Here is a 19,248-nt window from a genome sequence, read left to right as displayed (position 1 = left end):
GCCCATGGATTGGAATTTGTGTCATAAATAGCATTTTACCCTTGAGCCGTTAACTCCTTGAGCACCAACTTGTCCTGTAATGCCTGGTGCACCCTGTCAGTGACAAGCACACAAAAACATGTAAAATGCAAGTATTTTATAATATACTGTATTCTATAATCTCAATATTCGATTATCCGCATCTTACAGTCAGACCCGGTAAACCTGGAGCGCCGTCCAATCCATGCTCTCCCTAAACAGAAGTAAAGATCACCAAATGCACTGAGATTAAACACCACCAATAATAGTAATATCACGCTAAGATAGATGTATCTTCAAAATGATTTCAAAGAAAACACTCAGGCAGTAATTTTGTGTAACACTGATCAAAGTTCGATCAGAGCAATAAAAGAAATCTGATTTTTAAATACTCACGTCAGGTCCACGCGGGCCCTCTGGACCATAGCCACCTCGGATCCCAGGAGGCCCCTGCATATTATATACAGTATAAACAGTATAATAAAGTAATATATAATAGAAGACAAAAAAATGTTTTAAGTGCTATTTACCATTGACAATGATAATATTGAATTTAAATTACTTTGTCACTAGGAGACATCCAATCCATTTGAATCAGACATTTCAAATGGATTGGACATTCGTTGCCTTCAATGACAGCCAAAGGGTTAACAACAACAGAAAAGAAGACTTCGCTCTCAGTTTTGCAATGCTTAGTACTTAAAATTGTGATAAATAGAACTCACCCTTGGCCCGACAGGACCAGGTGGTCCGGGTAAACCAGTTGAACCCTGGAATGCACAAAGACATCGCAAAATAATTAGTTAGACATTCTTGCATTTCTCATCAAATAAAAATGTGATCTATAATCATGACCACAGGTCCGTCAGACTTTACATATACAGTGGTAAAAAAGTATCTGAACCTTTTGGAATTTCTCACATCTCTGCATAAAATCACCATCAAATGTGATCTGACCTTTGTCAAAATCACACAGATTAAAAAAGGTGTCTGCTTTAGCTAAACCCACCCGAAAATTCATAGAATTTCATATTTTAAAGAGGATAGTATGCAAACAATGACATAAGGGGGAAACATAAGTAAGTGAACCCTCTACCTAAGGAGACTTAAAGAGCAATTGAAACCAATTTTTACCAAACAATTTAAGTCAGGTGTGTGCCCAATCACTGATGAGTGGTTTAAAGCTGCCCTGTCCACTATAAAACAAACACCTGGTAAGATTTGTCTTGATGAGAAGCATGGTATGCTGTGCATCATGGCTTGGTCAAAAGAGCTGTCTGAAGACATACGATCAAGGATTGTTGATTTGAATTGTTTGGGAGTAACACACAACGTCATGTGTGTATGGAACAGCTCACCAACATCAACACCTCATCCCCACCGTGAAGCATGGTGGAGGGAGCATCATGATTTGGGGCTGTTTTTCTTCCTCAGGGCCTGGACAACTTGCAATCATTAATGCAAGAATGAATTCAAAAGGTTATCAGGATGTTTTGCAGGAAAACCTGAGGCCGTCTGTCAAACAATTAAAACCAAAAAGAGGATGGATGCTGCAACAAGACAATGATCCACAACACAGAACTAAATCAACTTCAGAATGGTTTCGGAAGAACAAAATACATGTTGTGGAGTGGCCAAGTCAACATCCCGACTCGAACCCCATTGAGATGCTGTGGCATGACCTAAAGACAGCGATTCATGCCAGACATCCCACCAATCTGACTGAACTACAGCAGTTTTGTAGAGAACAATAGGCCAAGATTAGTCCTGATCGATGTGCCAGACTGATCTGCAGTTACAGGAAGCGTCTGGTTCAAGTTATTACTGCCAAAGGGGGAGGTGGGGGGCACAAAATATTAAATGTGATAGTTCACTTACTTATTTTTCCCATCTGTCATTCTTTGCATACTATCCTCATTAAAATATGAAAACCTATGAATGGGTGGTTTTAGTTAAAGCAGACACAGTTTTTTCATCTATGTGATTTTGACAAAGATCAGATCACATTTGATGCAGAAATGTGAGAAATTTCAAAAGGTTCAGATACTTTTTCATACCACAGTACATTGAAAAATTTACCCAATAGTTTTTTTTTGTTTTTTTTTTTAGATAAAGACCATGTAACAATTTTGCACATCAACCGAGAATTGTACCTTCTCGCCAGTTTCCCCAGTGTTCCCTCTTGGACCTTTACGACCAATGAGACCCTATGAGTGGGGATATATGTACATTTCAGTGTATAAGTTCCTAACAGGGCAAACACTCCAAGCATTCCATATGACAAATGAGAACACAATTCTAACTCAAAACTAAATAAATGAAATGCAAGCCAAAAAGCCAGACTTTTTAAACGACTCAAGTTCAAAATAATATACAAAATTGCACTAATCATTCCTAAATTGGGTAATACTACAGCCAAAAGCAGCTGTGATCACTTCAACCCTCACCTCATCACCTTTTTCACCTTTGGAACCTCGCTCGCCACGGTAGCCCCACGGGCCCTGAGGTCAATTAGATATGGGACATTAGAACACATAATTCAGTTTGAGCTGAGTATACCTCACATGCTATGTAGACTGTCATGTCATTTCAGACCATTGGCTTGACCCTCCCAGTCAAAATGTCTAGCGGCCGCAATGGCAGCTAATGTGTTAAAAAACATACTGGCATACTGGCATAAATGGCTTTAATAAGCACCATTCAGAAACTGAGGATGAACATGGTGACTGCCAGGTCTGTACACAAACTCATATCTTGACAACATTCGGCTTTTTATCAGAGGTGGGTAGTAAAGTCATAGACTTCATAATGATATTGATGGTTCAGATTTGACCTTCAGTGTGCCACGTCTTCAAGTAGCGGGCCATCCCACAATCCGCTTCAGTTATTCGCAGTCGGTCGCAGCAACACATGCAGCGATCCAACGCCGGATTTATGTTGAAAAAGTACAAAAGCTGTACCGCATACAAACAGGAAGGATTGTCTCAGGAGTGATTTGTTCCAAGATTCAAGGTAATCATTCTATTTTTCGTACCATGCAAGCATTTTGAAACGTGAAAAAAATCAATGGGGGAAATTAGCCGCTACGGCATTGGCATTATACTTCGCAAAATTTACGTAAAAAAATACTACCTGCACATTTTTTTTGCTTTTGAAAAATAATTGAGACTCTTTAACGTCCATATCGGTTATGCAATAGGTTATTCTACAGTATAATAATAACAGTTCATATAGGGCTGAAAACACAGACAATGCTGAAAAAGTAATTTCTGCTCTTGCACCCTTCTTTAAAATAAACTGCTGTATTTTAAGCCAAAAAAAACTGTTGTGTTTGATAGAACAATATGTCTGTTAGGGCTCCTTGATTGCAGGCTGGTGAACAGACGGGGGGAAACGGCGACAGCTGCAAGCCATCAAAATCAGCCGTCTACAAAAGCATGATCGTCGTTGCCGCTCGTTGCCAGACAAACGTTTTCGCATTCCTGTCAATCAAGTCCGGCACTCAGGTATTCTCGACATATATACACCCGGCTAACTTGACCTTTGTTCCGTCCCAGGATTCCCGTGCCTGCTACCGATCTGTACCATTGCCTGATATCACGCCTACGCTTGCCAGTGACCACACGATGTGCACGTGTGCTGCTACGACCCTCTACGCGCTCCTGAAAATAAACCTTGTAAATAATAAAGGAATTCTCCCTTGTCTGCTTTGAGGACCAATTCCCAGCGCACCATAACAATGTCTATATGCTGTGATAGCAGTTTCATGGCGCATTAAGCCCTTGAACTATTTTTAATTTGTCCGTTTTACCCTGGAGACCCATGTTTACAGACACCGTCATTACGTCACAATGGAAAAATAGTCTCTGTAAATAGGTCACAGATATCAACCTCATAACTATCACTGAATTGTATTTTTTTATTACTGTCATATTTTCCCCATCCAAAAAAAAAAAAAACAAAAACAAAAAAACAAGCGTTTCAAATGGTAAATATATCAAAAAGAAAATTTCGACCACTCCTTGATGTCTGCGATTTTTGCATTGCGACCCTTGTTATATTACCATGTTTCACCCATAAAATTACCAAAAAGTACAGCTGTGTCTTGACACTCGGTGATACATGCTACACAGAGTTTTTGGATTGAAAGAAGTTAAAATCATGGTGTCTTTAGTTATGCTCTCTCATGCTCTCCCCTCCAGTTGAGGTTTCGGGGTTTAAAACAATTTTTTTGAATGTCTTCCTGTTCAAAATGTTTCTTCCCCCAGAAAATTGAGATTTTAGGCTTTGCAATGATGTATGACACATTCATATAGGACAATTTTGAAATCTGGCCAAATTGGGGATCCCAGAGCGGAACTTCAAGTCACCTGAGTGTTTTCCATGATAGATAACTTTTTGCTGAGAAAAAAAAACAAAAAAACAAATCAAACATCGTAAGCAGTTACTCACAACGTTACTCATTACTGAAGTATTCTTTTCACCGAATACTTTTTTACTTGAGTACATTTTTTGGATGACTACTTTTACTTAAGTAAGTTATTTTGAAGTAACGCTACTCTTACTTGAATAAAATTTTTGGCTACTCTACCCACTTCTGTCAAGTATACAGCCTCTGAATTTAACAGCCGGAATTATTGTGTGCCAAAAACACAACACATGGTATCTTTTGTAATTTTCCAATTAAAAGGCAAGTCAACCTTAAATTAAACATTAAATATTGTATTTAACTGCATCTAGAATATAACCTCCTATCCTACCGCAGAGCTGAAGTCATAATTACAGTGAATTTCAGTGAACTTGTATAAAAACATGAAGTTGGTGCTGTCTCATTAAAAATTGTATTGTCAAGACCATACAAAGTGAGCATATGATGTATTCCTAAAATATGTTTTACTGTCGTGTGTCAGTATCCTTGTAAACCGACTCTGAGTAAAGTTTTACTGCAAACTATCCATAATGGCTTTGTAACCCACTTTTACGCCCCACCCCACCAATTAAGAAGCTCTGTTCCAAAGCTTTTAGAAAGAATCCAAGTACCCACCTGAGATCCAGCAACACCAGGTGACCCCTGCACACCGTCTTCTCCATTTTCGCCATCTCTTCCTGGGACCCCTGGTTTTCCAGGAGGACCCCTCGGTCCCCGCTCACCCTTTCAGACAAATGCATGATTACAAATCGAGTTGTCTGACATTACTGGTTTTCAGTGGTGAAATGTTACAAAGCAAAAGTACTTCATTGCTGTACTTACTGTAAGTACATTTTTGTGTATCTGTACTTTACTTGAGTACAAATATAAAGTGGTACTTTTTATTTCACTAAAATTTACAGCGCATATCTGTACTTTTACTCCGCTACTTTTCAAATTGTCACTTGCTTTACATGTTACTTTTGCTTTTATGTTTTGTTCCCCGCATTGTGAATTGATAGTTTCGTTTTCATGCCGCCAGTGCAATCGATAAGCCCCGTGCAACTATACCGTAATCGAGCACTAGAGGCAGCTTAGGCAGGTGAACGAGATACTGACCAACAGCGAGCAGCGCGCCTTCAGATGGTTGGGTGCTACACTCTTGTACAGTAGGTGGGAGTATGCACTTGACTAGGGCATGAATAATTTTGGAAAGATCCAGCGAGCCACGGGACAGGAATAATAATCAACGGGAGCAGGAACACCTAAATGGATTTCACCTGTGTTAAAAAACCTAGAAGACCGAAGTGTCCATTTACGTAGTTTTATTTTCGTGGCTAAACAGCAGATTGAAAGACTCATTTCTCGTCATCTAAGCTTTGCCAAATTGTAGTATATAGTTGAATTGTCTCAAAATATGATTTTAATTCACATAATAATGCTATTTAGGATTTTTTATGGTGTCACAGGCACTTTTAAAGGTATTTAAAAACACGGGAGTGGGAGTAATTTTGACTGGGAGCAGGATGTGATTCACTTTTTGACTTAACTTCGGGATTGGGATGGAATGGCAGTGAAAATGTACTCCCGATTCATGCGGTAGTATACACCTGATAGTTGCTTGCAATCCAGCATAAAGCTACTGTAAATTTTGAGCTTGTTAAGCTTCTGTTTATAGTGCAGTCGTTCTTTTTGCTTGTGTTTTTTCCATTTTGCACAGTTTTACATAAAATTAAGGAGTCAATGAATTTTCTGGTTCTTATGTTGCATATTGGCCCAGATCTCATATATCACATTTTTGCATTGGGAGAAAGTACTCTTTTTTTTTGGACTTGTAAAGTAAATTCTATGGGAATTACTTTTGTACTTTTACTTGAGGATTTGTTTTCTTATATACTTAGTAATTTTTTGCCTCTGTATTGTACTTATTGTATTGTACTTTGCCTCTGTACTGTATTTACTTGAGTTAAAAAAAAAAAAAAAAAATGCTGGTTTTGGGCCAATATGCATGTTGCCTTCAAAGGAAAATGTCTTCTGCATTTGTACAAGGGCTGGTCACAGTTTAGCACAGCAGTTATTCTTATTGTCCATTAGATGTTTCCAGACTACGATGCTTGGGATTTGTTATGTAAGCAGACTGTTTTCAACAATAAACATAGCGCTGCAATTTTGGCACTTTTCCCATAACTTCAGTTGAAGTTGTTCTTTTATTTTACACGGAATGTTTATTTAGAAAACCTTGAAGTTGTTACATTTATCATTATTAAAGCATCCGTTGGGGCATCGTAACACAAATCGCTATAAAATGTTAAGTCCCAGACTGCATATATCGGTATTGGTTTGATATTGGTAACAGATTTTTGGAGTTGCACTGTATCGGGATACAGTGGTATCCAAAATGTATCTGAGCCTTTGGAATTTCTCACATTTCTGCATAAAATCACCATCAAATGTGATCTGATCTTTGTCAAAATCACACAGATGAAAAATGTGTGTCCACTTTAAGTAAAACCAAAACATTTAAAGGTTTTTATATTTTAATGAGGATAGTATGAGTACAATTCCAGAAGGGGGAACATAAGTAAGTAAACCATCACATTTAATATTTTGGTCATAGTTCTACATATAGTTGATGTGTGCACAGAGATATTGGACTGTACCAGTGATTCCTGTCAGTCTTTAGCAGACACTCTAGGGTTCTTTTTTACCTCACTGAGTATTCAGCGCTGAACTCTTGGCATCATCTTTGGTGGACAGCCACTCCTTGGGAGGGACACAACTTTCTCCATATGTAGACAACCTCTCTGACCTTTGATTGATAACGTCCAGACTTTTAGAGATGGTTTTGCATCCTTTCCTAGCTTCATACAAATCAACAATCCTTAATCTCAGGTCTTCAGACAGCTCTTCTGTCCGAGCCATGATGCACATCAGACAATGCTTCTCATCAAGACAATTCTTACCAGGTATGTGTTTTATAGTGAGCAGAGCAGATTTAAACCACTCACCAGTGAGTGGGCAGCACCTGACTTTAATTGTTTGGTAAAAATTTGTTTCAATTGCTCTTTAAGTCTCCAGGCAGAGGGTTCACTTACTTATTTTTCCCCCTTCTGTCATTGTTTGCATGCTATCCTGATTAAAATATGAAAACCTATAAACGTTTGGGTGGTTTTAGTTATAGCAGACACTGTTTTTCATCTGTGTGATTTTGACAAAGATCAGATCACATTTGATGGTGATTTTACGCAGAAATGTATGAAATTCCAAAAGGTTCAGATACTTTTCCCATACTTCTATCTTTTTAAAGATCATTATCGAACCACTGTAATTTCAAGTACATTACAAGCTATTTAGGAAAATCGTAACATTTAACCGATGGAGAGCAAGTTGTAACAGATATCTTGAATGAACTACTGAGGCAGGGGGAAATATCGTTTATACTACCGCTAAGAATGAGGAACGCAAGACTCGACTATAAATTATATTTGTGTGAGGACGGAGGGCCTCTTAGACTCAGTGGAACCGTATTTCACACAGACAAGGCATCACCTGGGTCACAACATCCTGACATGTAAATTGTAGGTAGCAATAACTCAGCTTAGAGACAGGAGGTGAAGAAGAAATGATTCACAGGGTTTGAGAAAAAAAAAAATCACTCAGGGCCACTACATTATATTCCACACTGTTGAGGATGATTGATGTCATGGTTTTTTGCTGAATGCGGCATGATGGATGGATTGGAATATATTTCTTTTGGGATGTGTCATTTGAGAATACTGTATACATTTATACTATAAGCACACGCTCGCAAGCACAAATTCACTTAGGAGTCTGATTCAATGTATTAAGATGTCATCCTGCAGATGGTGCTGTTCTCCATTCTTTGTAACAGTCTTTCCCCACTCCAGTATAACATGTGCCTTGACTTGAAATGTAATTTTTTTTTTCTTGACCAGTGCCCTTTTTTGGTCAACTTTAGAAAATAATTTCTATTTCGTCCAAATGTCATCTCCTCAAGTGCCGCCATGCTTATTGGCTTTGAGAATCTCAATTAACAAGATGGAAAAATGCTAACTTCGCCTTATGTCTCAGTGAAGGCTTATGAAGTCAGCATGATTAAAACTAATTCATAATTGGTTCGGATTGATAAACAAAAAAAAAGTTTTAAAAGGAGGTCAAAAGCCATTTATAGTCTACTAGAGGTTAATGTATTGTGAGATTCAGGGTGGCTTCACCAACAGAGACTTCGAAACAGGGCCGGTAAACCAGGTTATATTGCCTAAGGTGATGGGAGACGGCTGACATTAGATCATATCAGTGATAAAGCACCGCTTAGATCCTGCAACAACATTGTGTTGCCTGTCTGGAATCCCTTTCATAGGGCCCCTTGCTAGCTGTTGCTGGCTTCGAGTGATGACTGATATCCATATCAACTACGCAACTGATTCACTTAGTTTTGTTTTTTTCCATGGTTCTTACTCCTTTGGATCCCCAGGGGGTCTAAAATGCCCCTGTTCACCACACACACCAAATTTTTGATTTAGAATTATGCTACACTGTCTGGACTTAAACACTAGACATGGAAGTCTGCCATCTCTAGCACGCTTCACACTGCAGTGTTTCTAATGAACGTCAGTGTTTGCGCAAGTGCTGTTAGTCAGGCAATTAACGTAAGATCTTCCAAATACACAAAGACAAACCTATTTCCATTAGGTCGCCAGGTCTTCCAGGAATTTTGTTTCATCTTACTTTACATTTTTTTGCACCCATTAATCAAAATTATGATATGTTCATATAACTGTTCATTCATTTTAATTTAAAATACATTCATAATGCAGTGGTACGTCTACATACAAATTTAATTCGTTCCAGGACCTGGTTTGTAAGTCAAAATGGTCAAATGTTGAGCAGGATTTTCCCATAAGAGTACATTATAATTTGATTAATTTGTTCCACAGCCTAAAAACCTATGGTAAAGCCTTCAAAGATACTGCAGGTACCGTCGAGATCGTAGACATATTCGGGCTGTATTGTCGAGCTTGTCGAGGCTATTGTAAATCGTCGTAATTCGAGCATGTCGTCATATGTCGAGACTACGCATGTGCCGGTATGATTTTGACTGTATGATAACCATAAGCAAAAATACCGTGATTTCCCGGTATTGCAATTATAGCTATAAAATGTGTTATTTTGAGATGTACGGATTAAAAAAAAAAAAAAAAATTCCATTGAACAGGATTTTTTATTTTTCACAACATATTTGCAAATTGGAACATCAACATGAATATAATGTTAAAATAAGTACATTTAAAAATGACTGAAATATTTTAAGTAAAATTGAAATAAATAGAATTTACAGACTAAACCCATAGCCACAGCTCAAATTGCTTAACATTAGAAAAAAAAAACAAAAAAACAAAGAACTGGACTTAAACAATATATGATCAAATTGATTTGATATTGAAAACACCCTATGACTACTACAATTAATATTTATTATTGAATATAAATGGAAAGCGAGAGTAAAAGACGGAGCGCGTGTGTATGACTCGTATCATTACGTACACCATTACGCACACCCACCAAGCCTCTCTCAATACAGAAAGTCACAAGAGAGAAAAAACACCATAGGCTGTATTATAAAATTGTTATTTTGAACAAATGTTTACAATGGCGAAAAACTTTACAAAAGTAGGTTAATGGTAGAGAGGAAACTAGTTAGCCGTCTTGCCATACTAAGTAGCCAGTTATCGGCCTAGTTAAAAAGCTTACGTTATAGTATTTATTTTACCATCGCGACATACCATAAACACGTTGGAGTGAACTCGTTCATGACAGCGTTTACTTACGTTAAATTTTGTGTCAAGTAACAAATGATGATCACGTAAATGTAAAATCATGTTGGAGGTATTGCCTCCCCTGGCAACCACCCTCCGCAAGCATGTCGGCTATCCTTCCTCCTCTATGCCGCGGCCGTCTGTTTCTTTTCGGTAGCCGAAGTACTCCCATACGCGTGACTTTGGTGTCTTTTTTGATGGGGGGAAAAAGCTCAGGTGTAGTGTCACCGACAGACACAGGACACAGCAACAACCGGAGGTGTAGGGCTGAGCGCTGCCACTCCAAGCCTCGGATTTCTTGCTTCATTTTTGGGACATAAAAAAAAGCTAATACCGCACTACGGTATGATGTAAAATTTTAGGGGTTTTGAAACCGTGATGTTTTCATAACATGGTAAACCTTGAAACCGGTAACCGGCACATGCCTAGTCGAGACAAATGACGAGTCAAATTTTACGTCAGTTGTTGAAAGGATCGTATGTTGAAGTACCACTGTAAGTGTAATTTGTATGCATATTTTACCACAAAACTACATTATTTTAAAGAGAACGGATGAAAAACTGCCATATTCTCGATCAAATTATGGTTTTGGCGCTCACCATTTCGCCTGGTATCCCTGGTCGCCCACGTTCCCCAGGTTCCCCAGGTGGCCCCTGAGAGGAAAGATCAGCAAACAATTAAAAAATGTGATTTAACGATCGATAGCTTTTGCTAATTCCTAACCTGCATGCCAGTCTTGCCCATTTCTCCAGGTGGTCCGCCAGGGCCATCTTTACTCTGAAAGCTCACAAAAAGGTGAACAAGGCTGAGAATAAAATAATCACGTGACTTTTTCATGTGTTATCAATCTACACTGTGTACTTACAGGCCAACCAGCACGAAGCAACTGGTAGAAATTGGTTTGCTAAAAGTAAGCACACAGAAGATTCAACAAACAATGAAACAGTGAATCTACAAGATTCTTCAAATGACTAAATAGCATGGACTCCAACTTCCCTCTGTCAGTCATCTCTATTATTGTAACTTATCTGCAATTAATTTCCTTACTTTGTCATTGAAAGTCCTCTTGGGGGTGACTGCAGATAAGTTCAAAGCATGTCTAATAACAACCCACAAACCACTAACAGATTCATTTCTCTCATCTTCTCCTAACATAAAAAACCTTCCATCATTCTGACATGCTGGGGGTGCATTCCATGACATGGACTGAAATCATTGTACAAAGAATAAGCAGATGAACGCAGATGTTCTTCTTGCACGCACTGACTGTGTGTTTGGTCTTCATTTGTGGTCTGCTTCAAGGGACTTAGCTGGTTTCGCACATGAAGATAATCTGGGTGATTTCAGGACGGATTCCATGCTTCCACCCACAGACTGCTTATATGGGGCAATTGGAAAAAAAAAATAGGGCTGCAGCTATTGATTATTTTAGTAGTCGATTAATTGATGAACTACTTATTTTGAATAATCGAGTAATCGGATAAGGAACATAGAAAGTTAAAATACCTGAGCAAACAGTATTAAAAAAAAAAAAAAAAAAAGGATAAGTAAAACAAAAGAAAAACTGGCTAAGTTAAATAGAAAATGACCGCTAGCTTAAATGCTAAAAAATGCACTTTTTTTAAACAATGCTCTTAATAAATGGTCCCAACGCATATTCCCACAAAAAAAAAAAAAAAAAAAAAAAAAAAAAAAGACTATATATACCATTAAACTACCGTAATTTTCGCTCTATAAGGCGAACCTAACTATAAGCCGCCAACCACCAAATTTGACACGAAAACGACATTTGTTCATAGATAAGCCACACTGGACTATAAGCCACAGCTGTCCTCACTGTTTAATGGGATATTTACATCAAAAGATATTAACCGGTAACATTTTATTTGACAGCGGCATCATACGACTGTAATAAGACCAAATGAACCACCATGAAGCTTTGAACCAATTGGCTGTAAAGCTTTTTGGTTTCAAGAAGCTTCATTTCATTTGGCCATCACTGCTTGCTTGGGGGAGACAGTCAACCTCTGCTGCCACCTGCTGTCAGCACTGTTGCTGTCCAACATGCCTCCTAGCATGCATTGCAGCGCTAAAGATGTAAATAACAATAAAAAAAAAAATCATGTTCTGTGCTAATTATTTTTTCAGTTACAGTTGTTTCATTAATTGCTAGTTATGGTATTTGGTAAGACTTTATTTGACAGTGACGTGCTAAGATTATTATAATTATGGCATGGCACTACCATGAGCATTAATGAATGCTTATGACAGATGTCATATTGTGTCATCCGGCGAATTATCTCTTTTGAATGGATGTAAAACATCTGAGCTGGACATATTGACATAATTTGCCGGATGATACTTAACTCATTCACTCCCAGCCATTTTCACCGGTGCAACCCCCTTCACTCCCGGCTGTTTTATTGGATTTTGACTGATTTTGCAAGGCCCAAAGAAAATTATGTTCTATTGCTATATAAACATGGAATCCACCAAAAGAAAGATTAGACTCTCTTCTTTCAGCAGGAAAAAAAGTTAATTTATTTTAGCAATGACGAAATGCTTTTGCTTATTGCTGCCCGCAATGAAGAAATACTTTTGCTTATTATTATTGTTCACAAAGAAAGAACGATTTGTCTTGCCTGGTCAGGGGCAGAAGAGACCGCTTTGCTTTGCTGAAATGTGCTGACACATATGTATGTAATTCCACCTAAATGCACACATAGAGCCAAACAAAGACAACGGGTGTCGCCAGCTTGCGTCCCCATTTTCCCTTTTAGGGCAAGACTGTTGCTAGGGCCATTCCAAATAAAAGAGGTGAAGGAGGGGCTAGTCAGAACGATTGCGGAAACTGTATAGTTTCCCCTCTTTCTCCTTGCAAGTTTTTCAACTAAATTGAGTGCCTTCTCTCCTTATTTCGGGTAATATTATAAATGTCTAACTAAGGATTCACATTTGAACTTGACACTTATTTGGTCCTTCGAGCCGTCTTGCGAACTACCTGGAGTTTCGGGAAGCGGAGAGGTTATGCAGTCAGGTCCGTGCACGGCCTCAGTTTGCGAGGGGTACTGGACTCACCTTCACATCTGGGAGCCGAGGGTTGATGCAAAGCCAAAGAACTGAAGGCATCTCAGGTAGGAAATTCGTTCACCCAAAGGTATGATACAATTTGTGCGGCTGACTAATTGAAAGGGCGACGGAGTCCTGTGTACACTTAATTTCCGTGAAGGCACGCGGTGCTGGTTAAGGGCGTAGGTTTGCATTTTGATAACAAACCTTTGAATCGAACAGTGTATCACCTAAACCTATACATATACACTGCAAAAAAACAGCGGGCTCGCCACTAGGGCTGAAATTTTCTCTCCCTTTTCTTTTCATATCGGATTTTACTTTCCCTCAACTCCTCCAATGACTTTCTCTTTCTTAAGTTGTCTTTTTTCCCTGGTACTTGGCCGGGTGCTGGGGGTTTCAGAAACATGTCTTCTTGTAGTAGAACGTTAGGTGGGTACTGAGATACTGACAATCAATCAGCAGCAATTAGGATGCGCGTGTTCATGCAGGAGCGAGCGAACGAGGTGTGTGTGCGCCCAATGGAGAGCAACGGCTGTAGAATAGACTGGGTAACACTTTACAATAAGGGTCCCTTAATTAACATTAGTTAATGCATTTTTAAACAATAACTAATGTTTAAGTAACATTATAATAATTCATATAATCTCTTATCTAACATTAATTAACATACACTGTAAATTAACATGAGTTTATGCAGTAACTGACGGTAAGTGCCGAAGTTATTTTTTTGCATGTAACTGTTGAAGTTAAGATGTCACCTATTATAATGTTTCACTGTTTTCAATAAAATATGTCTGTGGTTGTGATTGCTTCAACTTCACTTATCTGAACTATTATTGGTTCAGTTTATCTGCTACCCAAGAGTTACATGTAGTCCACTTTACAATAATGGTCCAAAAAGCATTTAGTAATGGGTAATTAAGGTTAAATATACTTAAGCATTTAAAAATCTTTAGTTAAGGGACACATGTGCTACAAAAAGGGTCCAAACAGTATTCAGTAGTAGCTAGCTATGGATAAATAATACTTATGAGGCACCTGTATGCATATTTTAAGATTAATATTAGGTAACTAGTTAAATAATACCGTACTGAAAATTAGGTTTGCAGCACCCAATGGCTGACAGAGCAATGTTTCAAATTTGGAAGAATAGATTCACTTACTTGGACCAGTATACATTAATAACTGTGTGTTATTGCACTCATGTACTGTATATGTGAATTTTTGGTAAATATTGCATTGTATTCATTTTTTAAATGGTACTTAACCATTAGTTTAGCTACTGTCTGGTTATGCATTAACTAAGGGTAAAAAATACATCAACTAATGTTAGATCCTCATCTTAAATTGTTACCACAGACTGTAAGGTTGTCTTTGATCAGGATAGCGTAACGTCATCAAAATATGGAACCACTGGGAATTAATGTAAAATAAGATTTTTTTGTTTTAAAAAAACGTACGGGCCACTGGGCCATTTATATTGTCGACTCCTGGAATGGATTGAAAATATAGTGGAGCGAAGCATTCAATAACACACTAGGGGTGTGACAAAATATCGAAATGGTGATATAGCGTGATACTTTGTATCCCAAAAGGTTATCGATATGCTCCTGCCAAGAATCGAGATATCGTTTTAAAAAAGTGTCAAGGGCTATTTGTAGGCCATAAAATTGACTGGATGAGTCTGTCTCCAAGGAATGCTTTAACAGTTTTAGGTCTTTGGCATGATGCATTGTCATCTTGGAAAATGACAAACATATTTTCAACTGAAAGGTTAAGAAAGCTGTCTAAAATTTCAATGTAAATTTGTGCATTTATTGAAGATTTAACCACAGCCATCACCCCAGTGCCTTTGCCTGACATGCAGCCCCATATCAACAAGGACTGAGGGAATTTTGATGAATTCTTCAGGCAGTCATCTTTGTAAATCTCACTTGAACGGCATCAAACAAAAGTTCCAGCATCATCACCTTGTCAAGAATCTGCATCAGATAAGGTGTCAAAAGTCAAGAATGTGCATTGGACAAGGTGATGATGCTGGAACTTTTGTTTGGTGCTATTCCAGTGAAACCTTAAATGGCCCGAAATTACCTAATTGCCTGGCATTGACTGCCACTGACAGCCATAGACGTTCAATCTGTTTGAAGTGGGAGGGATGGCAGCGAATGAATGAATGTTCATTCGCTGCCACCCTCCCAGTTCAAATGGATTGGGCGTCTACTAGTGATAAACTCATTCCAATTCACACTAGATGCTTGTTTTTCTGTTAATTAGTTGTTTGTAGAATATCCTAGAATGATTTCCTGACCAATGTATCGATAATCGTCGTATCGCCATATCGTCGCATCATCGTTATCGTGAGCTTTGTATCGCAAATCGTATCGTATCGTTAGGTACCAAGAGGCTCCCACACCTATAACACACTGTATGTGGGTTTACCTTGCTTTACCCAAACAAAAGTATTTCATTCTATTAGGTGTGTATTTTACCTGGAAGGCAGCCCATTCCTCAGCAGTGTTCCTCCACAAGTACAGGGTAGGTAAACCTGGTGGTCCTGGAGGTCCACGGTCACCCTGATTTCCTGAGCTCCCTTCAGGGCCAAGCTTACCCTTTATGAATCACAATTCATTTTACACAGATCAGCATTGATACCAGTGTACCAATGTACCAGTGTACCAGCTTGACATGGTGCAGCCCCCGACTCTCTACCGCCACTGTAAATAGTAGCGTTGGCTATAAAGATTATTATTATTATAAGTACACCTCTTCATAACACTGTGTCCTTTTTAATATTAAAGAAAAAAAGTAATATAGACCAACTTAAAATAAACTTTATTACATTGTGTTGTTTGTAACATAAAAGCACATCAATTTGCCTGAATTAAAAAAAAAAAAGTCTCATCCAAACTGTAAAATTACACTCAAGGGACATTTGACCATTTGATACTGAAAAATAAAATGTAATCAAATCAATAAATAATAATACATTCAAATTGGTTAGCAACATTTACTCATGAGCAATGTTTCCTCTAATTTTTCATGTGTCTGAGCAGACACACAAGCTCCCTGAGCAAACTGAGGACCACTGTGAGCAACATCAATTTTGTACACTGTGACAACACACCAGTATCACGCCTGTTAAAAACCTTGGATTGTAACAATTTACTAAAGGAATGAAATTACAGCAGCAATTTTCTTTGGTTTACTTTTAATTAGGGCTGTCAAACGATTAAAATTTTTAATTGAGTTAATCACAGCTTAAAAATTAATTAATCGTAACTAATCGCAATTCAAACATCTATAAAATATGCCTTATTTTTCTGTAAATTATTGTTGGAAAGGAAAGATAAGACACAAGACGGATATATACATTCAACATACTGTACTGCTCAACAATCCCAGTGGTGATAAACAACACAAAAAGGGCTAGATTGGTGAGAAATAAAAAACGTTCAATCAACTCTGCCAACCTGTTAAGCATAGTATGTCATTCCCAAAACTCACCAGTGAATCCAGTCTGGCATCTCCAATTGGCTCTGCTAAATATAAGATCTTTAGCTGGCAAATCTTTCTTAATTAATGATTTTATCAGCAAACATAACCTTGACATGATGTTCCTAACAGAAACTTGGTTAGATAAAGATAAGAGCTCGACAGTTCTGATTGAGGCAACCCCCACAAACTTCAATTTCTTTAGTGCGCCAAGAACCCATAAGAAAGGAGGTGGGGTTGCCAGTCTGATCAGGGACAGTTTCCAATGCACAAATATTTCATGTGGTCAGTTTGATTCCTTTCAATATATTGTCATTCAGCTAAAAAGCCCTTGCAGAGCTGCCTTGGTAACACCTTACAGACCACCAAAGCATAACACAATGTTTTTTGATGAGTTTACCAAAATGCTGTCTTCTGTCTGCATGGACTTTGATTGTGTTGTTCTAGTGGGTGACTTTAACATTCATGTTGATAATCCTGAAGAAGGATGTGCTATAGAGCTTTTAAATATTTTGGATACATTTGGTTTATCTCAGCATGTCACAGTTCCAACACATAACAGAGGGCACATACTGGATTTAATAATATCCAAAGGTCTTAACATCTCTGAGGTCACAGTGAATGATGTTGCTCTGTCTGATCACTACTGCATTATGTTTAAAATGACCACCCCTGTCCATCCTCTGAAAAGGGAAACAGAGGTGATTAGGAAGCGTTACATAAGTGATAACACTTGTGCGTTATTCACACAGGCCTATGCCTCACCATTAACCCCTACAATAGCTCCAGTGGAAGAACTTGTAAATAGTTTCAGTTCCAGTGTGATGACTGTAATTGACACTATTGCCCCGATTAAGACAAAATCTTTGTCAAGAAAGAAGAGGTCACCCTGGAGAAATGCCATACTAGCTATAAAACAAAAGCAAGTTTGTAGACGAGCAGAACGCAGATGGCGAAAAAACAAACTCCTAGTTTTTTATGATATCTACAAAGACAGTCTTCGCAAATACAACCAGGAACTGAAAAATGCTAGACAGTCATATTTTTCAGAGATCATTAGTAGAAACACTAACAATACCCGCACACTATTTTCTGTTGTTGACAAACTGACAAACCCACAAGCATCAATACCTCAGGAATTGGCATCTGAGGTGCCCTGTAATAATTTCGCAGCATTCTTTACACACAAAGTACTAAAGATTAGACAGACTGTGTGCAACTCCAGATTAACAAATGTTACACTAAATGCCTCCCAAAATGTCCCCCACGTCAATCTTAGACAGTTTAGCCTCTTGGACTATGCCACTTTAACAGAAATTGTGTCGAAATTAAAGCCCACAACATGCTGCCTTGACATCCTTCCTTCAAACTTTTTCAAAACTGTTTTTCGTTGCATAGCCCCAGACATACTTCAGATTATAAATACTTCTCTCCAAACAGGAGAGTTTCCTCAGACTTTAAAAACTGCAGTAATAAAACCTCTCCTAAAAAAACCTAATCTGGATGCCTCAACCATTAGTAATTACAGGCCAATATCAAATCTGACATTCCTGGGGAAAATTATCGAAAGGGTTGTGTTTGAACAGATCCAGAATTATATGATGCAAAACAATCTTTTTAACTCATTTCAGTCTGGATTTCGACCACAACACAGCACCGAGACTGTGCTTATCAAAGTCCTAAATGATATTCGTTGGAATACCGATGCAGGCAAATCATCTGTTCTGCTACTATTGGATCTCAGCGCCGCATTTGACACGGTTGATCACAACATACTACTCAGCAGATTGGAACAGTCGGTAGGGCTTACTGACACTATTCTTCAGTGGTTCACATCCTATTTACATGATAGGGATTTCTTTATGTCAATCGGAAACATCAGTCAGAACGAACCAAATTCACGTGTGGAGTCCCTCAAGGGTCAATTCTTGGACCACTCTTATTTAACATCTATATGCTTCCGTTAGCTCAGATAATGGAACAGTATGACATCTCCTATCACGCCTCTGCAGATGACACACAACTGTACATTTCTGTGTCCCCACATGATTATAGTCCCTTAGTCACCCTGAGCAAATGCATTCATCAAATCAATGAATGGATGTGCCAGAATTTTCTCCAGTTAAATGTGCAGAAGACAGAGGTGATCATTTTTGGGCCAAAAAAGGAAAGGTCAAAGATAAGCAGCGAACTTAGCACAATGTCACTTACAGCTACAAATCAAGTCAGAAACCTTGGCGTAATTATTGACTCAGACCTAAAATTTGATAGCCATTTAAAGTCCGTCACTAAATCCGCTTATTACCACCTAAAAAATATAACCAGAATTAAGGGGCTTCTGACTCAACAAGACATGGAAAAACTTATGCATGCATTCATTTTCAGCAGATTGGACTATTGCAACGGTATATTTACAGGTCT

General features: G+C 38.3%; 1 protein-coding gene across 1 annotated transcript in view; it reads right to left on the bottom strand.

Moving 5' to 3' along the window:
• Positions 1–19,248, bottom strand: part of si:ch211-196i2.1 (collagen alpha-1(I) chain) — a 207,633-nt gene that overhangs the window by 83,877 nt on the left and 104,508 nt on the right. Inside the window, exons 9-19 of the mRNA XM_057818339.1 lie at positions 15,825–15,944; positions 11,129–11,167; positions 10,987–11,040; positions 10,863–10,916; positions 5,063–5,170; positions 2,466–2,519; positions 2,172–2,225; positions 744–788; positions 415–468; positions 188–232; positions 40–93 (exon numbers count right to left, since the gene is read on the bottom strand). Of these exons, the coding sequence (XP_057674322.1) occupies positions 40–93; positions 188–232; positions 415–468; positions 744–788; positions 2,172–2,225; positions 2,466–2,519; positions 5,063–5,170; positions 10,863–10,916; positions 10,987–11,040; positions 11,129–11,167; positions 15,825–15,944 (681 nt within the window). The remainder of the gene's footprint in view (positions 1–39; positions 94–187; positions 233–414; positions 469–743; positions 789–2,171; positions 2,226–2,465; positions 2,520–5,062; positions 5,171–10,862; positions 10,917–10,986; positions 11,041–11,128; positions 11,168–15,824; positions 15,945–19,248) is intronic.

The sequence above is a fragment of the Corythoichthys intestinalis genome, chromosome 17 (genome assembly GCF_030265065.1).
Source record: "Corythoichthys intestinalis isolate RoL2023-P3 chromosome 17, ASM3026506v1, whole genome shotgun sequence".
NCBI classification, from domain to species: domain Eukaryota; kingdom Metazoa; phylum Chordata; class Actinopteri; order Syngnathiformes; family Syngnathidae; genus Corythoichthys; species Corythoichthys intestinalis.
The sequence above is the reverse complement of the archived record's forward strand: the minus strand, read 5'-3'. Positions and strand labels throughout refer to the sequence as shown.